The sequence below is a fragment of the Mesoplodon mirus genome (genome assembly GCF_964341445.2).
Source record: "Mesoplodon mirus genome assembly, chromosome: 8".
Lineage (NCBI taxonomy): Eukaryota > Metazoa > Chordata > Mammalia > Artiodactyla > Ziphiidae > Mesoplodon > Mesoplodon mirus.
In genome coordinates this window covers 26,936,456-26,943,577 of record NC_138984.1, presented here as the reverse complement: position 1 = coordinate 26,943,577, position 7,122 = coordinate 26,936,456, and the positions used below count along the sequence as shown (strand labels likewise).

The window sequence follows — 7,122 nt, the reverse complement described above, 5'->3', positions numbered from 1 at the left end:
TTCTTCCTAATTCTATAATGATCAGATTTTTAAATATTTTCCTCTAATAAATTTTTACCTTCATGAAGTACTTCAAACCTTGTTTGACCCAACAATGAAGAAAAAGTCAGGGACAAACCCTAGGGAATGAGTGCATAAAGAAAAAGCCATTGAAGAAATATATTTCTTAAGTTTAAACCAAAGCAAACAAGAAGCACATGACAATATATAATAGTCCTAATAAAATTTTATTGAGAACCAGTTAAGTCAAATCCTTTACGGAACACAGAAATACATACAATTCCAGCCCTTTCCAATAAATGGCAACATAACATTGGCGTAGGATCCCTGAATATCCCACTTTGTACCTGTAGGAGAGAAACAGTTCTTCTACAGCTTAACAATACAGAAGTAGGGTGCTCTGACCTATTTAGGGGGAGCAGCGGTGAAGTCAGAATTGAGTATGGATAACAAAAGATTATAGATGAGTTCAAGTAGCCAAAGGAGTAGATGAATTAATGTTTACTCTTCACGTTTTGTATTTCAAACTCAGTCAAGAGAAGGCAGGGCATTATAAGATTAGACACCAATTAACCTGAGGACTTATGAGCAAAGTATACCTCTCAAGTTATGCGGGGAAGTTGTAATAAGAGAGAAAATGGCCACTTTTACCTAAAACTCTACCTACCGTGAAGGCTTTTGATGCCAAATAATTGGAAGTGACATCAAAGATGAAAGAGGGTCAAATGACTCTAAGGATTAAAGACTGATTTCTTGATGGGACCAACAGGATTGATGTAAATAACTGATCGTGACGTTCACAGAAACACACGACAGGATAAATGAATACTGCTTGACAAGGTTTTAAGGTTTCACTACCTAGTCTTTACATGGAGATAAAAGATACTTCTGAGTTTTCTGGGAAGCAGTTTTGCGCAGTTTTTCGTCTTGTTTTGTTTTCTAACAAAAAGAAAAATATCTGAGGGAAAAATGATGTAACAGAAATAGAACTGAAATGATGCCTCTTCCTTTCAAAACTAAGAAACTAGTGTAAAAGTTTCATTTTCTACAATGGTGTTAGGGTATTAGTCTGAGTTTTATAGCCTTTGCCTGAGTTTAAAATCCTATCAAACGTTCTGAGCTCTTAAACATAAATAAAACAAACAATGGCACAAATATAAAATCCTGCCAGTTTAATAACTTAAAAAGCTAAAGAAAAAAATGAAAACTGCATTGTGTTTGCACTGATAAATTTGTTAAGGGATGGCAGTAGCTAAACAGCAATCCAAATAGGAATAAGAATCTTATTCAAAATGTTCTTCTCCCTGCCTTGATGTCTTCCTGGGGTTAAATTAATTAAGCTGTTTGTTTGTGAAGCACTGTGATCAGTCTCCTCTGGTTAAGAGAAAGTGTTTTGTTCTTTTTCTCTTGGTTAGTAACTACAGTAGCTAAAAGTGCAGGTACAGTTTAGTAAGACATTTAACTAAACCAAACGGGGTCTATTCTTTCAAGCTGGACACCCATCCAAAGGCAGATTAGCTTTCCTGTGGATGCTGACACTGTTCATGTGAAATGTTCACGAGAAAGGCACGGCTTGCACACAGCTTGCCAGCAGCACTTCAAAATCTGAGAGGCACAGGGTTGTCCCTGACTAGCATGAATCACAGAGGAATAAGCTAATCCTGGGAACTGAGCAGTGGGCTGTGTTTTAGATCCTACTGTCAGTAGCCTTTAAAGGGTCAGGCAATTGCCAATAATATTAGCTATTTTGGTGCTAAATGGAAAATAATAGGGGATTGCTATCCACAGGAACCAACATATACTCAGTGGGGATTTGGTTCAAAGTTCCAATAAAAATAGCATGTTTTTGTGACCGAGAAAGCTGTGAAATAGGCACATTAAAAATTCTTAGAGGCTATTTTCTTAAAAGCTGCAAAATGTTTCAAAATCAGTCAAAATACATAGAAAAGACAAAACAAGCCTGGGAAAGTCAGCAATGGAAGGAGGAGGAATGGGAGCTGATGAGTCAAAACAATTTGTACAGAATTTGAAGCACCAGGGATCCTTCACCTACCATATCAGTACCCGATCCTGAGGGCTCAGAAATGGATGAGTGTTAAAGCCTAGGCTATGCAAAGAGACAAAGGCCATTTGTTCTAAGAATAATCACTGGACAATACCTTCTCAGGAACCAGCATTTCTATGGAAAGCTTAGCGATTTTGCAATATAGCAGCCCTCTCCCCCTTTTTAAACAAATAGAATGCTCTACTATTTAGTGAAAAGATCAACATCTAGTTAGATAGGAAGGAAAATACCTTATGGCTTGTACCAAGCAGCCAACGCTTTATAAAGCATAGTCATTGCAAAGTAAGTAAAACACAAATCAAAATTTAGAAGGTCAGTCAGAAAGGGTGGACTCAAATCCTAGGTCATAATATATTTACACACAGAAATCTCATTTCCCGATCTTACACTAATTCCAAAGAAGAAACAAATATACATAAGTAGTTCCAAAACATACTAGCTTATTTGGAGAAAACAAACTTTTTGTTAGCTTATCTTGAAATAACTTTCAAATCAGAATTTTCATATAACAACTATCATATTTCAGAAGTTTTCGATAAAGATGTTGGATTATAGAGCCTGGATGCTCTACTAACAAAAAGAGGCAAATCTGAAAGTATGTTTATCTCTAGTTTAAATAAGCATTGTGAATTTGAAAAAGGGTGTTTAGGTCCCTAGCCCAGTTGGCAACTCTTGCAATTTCTGTCCTGGAATCATATAGTTATATTTTTGTCCCCTTTCATAATCAACCACTTAGAGAAAAGTAAAGTCATAAAACTGTCATAAAAAAAATACTAAAGAGAAGAGGTGGAGGTCAATATCCAGCTATAAGCATGTATTTATCTACATTTAGTTTTTTTTAAACATTTTTAGAACTGTAACAGATGGTTATATTCATAAACTTTAGTAAGAATACGACTGCCTCCAAGTTCTGAAATATATGCATATATGCCCTCAAAATACTGTACATATCACCTGTCCTCCCTTTAGGATAAACTGAAGTTAATTTATATTTCCCTGGGTATTTTAAAATAAAAGTAAATGATAAAAAGGAACTGAATTAAAGACATATTCTGAAAAAAAAAATCAGCTAAATCAGGTACACAGTTTGACTCTATTGTTGCTTTAGCCCCGGTATGATACACAGAAAGGCTCATGCAGTGAGTTGCACTGGGGGGACTTTGCTCTTACAGTTCAAATGCAGGAAACCTGGCTTTCGTGGGCACTAGGAGGTCAGCCAAGAAATAAATCGTTCCAGCCATTCCTGAAGGAAAAGAAAGGGGCACAAGTTATTACACCAAATGACGATGTATTATAGACTGGCTTCATTTTGTAGCATAAACAACATTATGATATTAATTTAAATGATTTAAATGAAGTGGGCACCTGTTGATGTATGTTGCAGCTCATTAGACAAGATCACGAGTGAGAGGCTCAGCCTCTTCACCCAGGTGGAAGCCAGGAGGGAGAGCGGAGCCAGACAAGTTCAAGGCACGGCCCTGCCATTTACCGTATGTGAGCTCCTTCACTGTGGCCCCATTTACCTGTCTGAGCCTCAGGAACCTCATCTGTGATACGAGGAAAATAATGTATATTTTTGCTGTGATGATTCATGATAACATCTGCAAAATGCCCAGCATGTGCCTGGCTCCATAAACAGTAGTCACCATAATAACTACGACTATTGGGTCCATGGTGGTCTGTGTGCTAACTGATTTTTAATACTGAGTTATTGTATTAGGAAATAAAGAAGCAGTTTAAGAAATAACTATGAAATTAATTTGTTGACAAAACTCAAATTAAGAAACATTAATTACCAAGCAGAGAAGCAGATGCTGATATTATAAGGCAAATAAGTAACGTGTGAACAATACCTTCAAAGAGGGAGAAGGGGGTGTCTGGTGTTCTGCATCCGTGTTCTCCATAATCCAAGCACCATTCAGCAAACTGAAAATGAGACCAAGTTAAATTACTGAACTGATTTCTAGAGACCCCTAAAAGTTGACAGAGATTGTCTCTAACATTTACTCTGAAAAGTCAAAAACTATCTTCAAGGCAGAGAAAGGGGCTGATGCAGAGAAATGGATGGTCTAAAAGAGAGTACGAATGAAGCATGGGAGGAATTTAATGAGCTGTCTGAGCCTCATCTCCAAGGTTATCAAAGAAGAAAGAAAGGAACAAAACCACCTTACATCTCCCAGCACTCTCCCAACCCCACCACAAATGCTGCTGAGTAGATTTATGTCCTTTAAAAAAAAAAAAAGCTAATTCAACTGAATAGCTTTTTAAATTTTTATTTTATTTTTTAATTAAAAAATTTTTTCTTCCACAGCAAAACATTTAATGACACATGGGTAGTCCAAAGTTCTAAATAACCAACTAAGGCAGTCCTGTTTATAGAACTGCCCCACCAATGCCCTCTTCTCTCATTTTCTTTTCTTTTCCTTTTTAAAAAAATTTTATTGGAGTATGGTTGCTTTACAATGTCGTGTTAGCCTCCACTGCACAACAAAATGTATCAGCCATACACATACAGACATTCCCTCCCTTTTGGACTTCCCTCCGATTTAGGTTACTACAGTGCATTAGGTGAGTTCCCTGTGCTATACAGCATGTTCCCATCAGTTGTCTATTTTATGCATAGTATCAATAATGTATATGTGTCAATCCCAGTCTCCCAATTCCTCCCACCCCACCCCTTCCCCCCTTGGTACCCATACATTTATTCTCTATGTCCGTGTCTCTGTTTCTGCCTTGCAAATACGATCATCTGTACCATTTTTCTAGATTCCACATATATGCGTTATTATATGATATTTGCTTTTCTCTTTCTGACTTACTTCACTCTGTATGACACTCTCTAGGTCCATCCACATCTCTACAAATGACCAACTGAATAGCTTTTGAAGGTTCTTCTTAAACTGTGTTTGTTCTATAGACTTATGGTTTAAAAAAATAAATGAATTAAATCAGATTAACTAGAGACACTTCTACAGCCTCCTGGGCAAAGGTGTGTTCTGTTCGGCGGTTCTGACTCCTACCTTGCAGGCCCTGTACAGGTACTTCGCATCCTGCGTGAGGTTGTACAGTGACAGGAAGGCGTAGGCATTCCCTGCAGCGCCGTGGCACAGCCCGTACCCCTTCTTCAGCAAGCCATACTGCCAGATCACATCAGCACACTGATAGGCATCATTGAGATACCGTTCCTCTTTGAACACCTGCAGAGTCAAGGGACATAGTTTTATTACAAGGGATAGAAAAGAAACCTCCACTGACCTTCCTTCCTGATAGGAGAGAAAGGGAGACAGGATAAGGGAGGAGACAGGGAGTTGCCTCGGCAAGAAAGGGTAGGAATTCAGAGACAGAGAGATGTGTTATATCGGTGGGGACAAATTACAAGAATTCACTAGCTTTTTTTTGTTTTTAAATACATAACTGGGCATGACCTTGTCTGCATGGTGTAAGTTTTATATGTATGTATGTTTGTGTATGCGGGTGTTATTGGTGAAGTAGCCTTATTTACTTGCAACTTGCTGTTATCATTAGTCAATTTCCAAAGAATAAACACTGTCTTTTCTGTAACAATGATACCCTTCACTACTAGAAAGTTCTTTATACACTGGAGAAGAAACTGTTTATCAAATTGATTATAAAAACTGATTTGATTATAAAACACTATACTTTTCAGAAAAATAGAGATACATCTTTACAATCTATTGTGGCCTCCTATATCTTGATCAAAGGTTTAAAAATATTATTATTATTATTATTATTATTTTTGGCCACACTGCGTGGCTTGTGGGATCTTAGTTCCCTCACCAGGGATGGAACCTGTGCCCCCTAGAGTGGAAGCATGGAGTCCCAACCACTGGACTGCCTGGGAATTCCTGACATTTTTAATATCTCATTGCAGTACAGAAGTAGAATAAGACAGTTTTAAAAGTTTGTGCATTATATTTAACTTCCTGAAGGCAAAATTTGATATACTAAACGCTTATTTAGACCATGAGATGCCAGTCCCTATTTAGAGTCTATAGATTTGTAATTGGTAGAACGGGCACCAATGAACATAGATATCTTGGTTTACTTCCATTTTTTTCCCCTCAAAGAAAAAACTTTTCTTCTTTGATTATGGCTCTGTCATAGCATGCTTTTTAGAAGTGATATTTGAATTTTTTTAATTATGGTAAAATACATATATAAAAGTTACCATCTTAATCATTTAAAGTGGACCATTCAGTGGTATTAATTACATTCCCAATGTTGTATAACCATCACCATTATCTATTTCCAAAACTTTTTCAACATTCCAAACAGAAACTTCATACCCATTAAGCAATAAGTCTCACCCTCCCAGCCCCTAGTAACTTTTATTCTACTCTCTATGAATTTGCCTATTCTAGATACCTCATATTAACCATCACACCATATAAGTGGAATCCTACAGTATTTGTCCTTTTGGATCTGGCTTACTTCGCTTAGCATAATGTTTACAAGGTTCATGCATGTTGTAGTATGGATCAGAAGTTAATTCTTTTTTATGGCTAAATAATATTCCATTGTATGTATACACCATATTTTGTCCATCCATTCATCTGTTGATGGACACTTGGATTGTTTCTACTTTGGCTACTGTGAATAATGCTGCTGTGGAACACTGGTGTACAAGTATCTGTTTGAAACCTTGTTTTTACTTCTTTTGGGTATATATACCTAGGAGTGGAATTGCTGGATCATATGTTAATTGCGTTTCATTTTTTGAGGAACCGCCAAACTGCTTTCTACAGTAGCTTTACCATTTTACATTCCCACCAACAATGCCCAAGGAGATTCTTTCTATTTTTAATTGAGCTCCTGGGATATTTATCTTGGCTCTGCCACTGATGCTAATCTTGGCTACTCTACCTGTCCGTGAAGCAGTCCCCTGTTCTATGAAATAATGTGTGCTGTGGTACAGATGGATACTGTGAAAATGAATTATAATCCATACAGCAAAGTGATTTTAGGTCCAACAATTGGTTTGTCTATATATTGTTCAAGAATTATACAGAAAACTAATTTTAAATTATAGAATTTTA

General features: G+C 36.9%; 1 protein-coding gene across 4 annotated transcripts in view; it reads right to left on the bottom strand.

Moving 5' to 3' along the window:
* Positions 1 to 208: 208 nt before the first annotated feature.
* Positions 209 to 7,122, bottom strand: part of LANCL1 (LanC like glutathione S-transferase 1) — a gene marked incomplete at its 3' end in the record, with an annotated part of 51,767 nt that continues 44,853 nt past the window's right edge. For 3 of the 4 annotated variants that reach the window (XM_082631279.1, XM_082631280.1, XM_082631281.1), the window contains exons 8-10: positions 5,086 to 5,262; positions 3,919 to 3,991; positions 209 to 3,308 (exon numbers count right to left, since the gene is read on the bottom strand). In XM_082631279.1, coding sequence (XP_082487405.1) covers positions 3,232 to 3,308; positions 3,919 to 3,991; positions 5,086 to 5,262 — 327 coding nt within the window. Of the gene's footprint in view, positions 3,309 to 3,853; positions 3,992 to 5,085; positions 5,263 to 7,122 lie in introns of those variants that run through there. The other variant, XM_082631282.1, reaches the window with a different exon arrangement.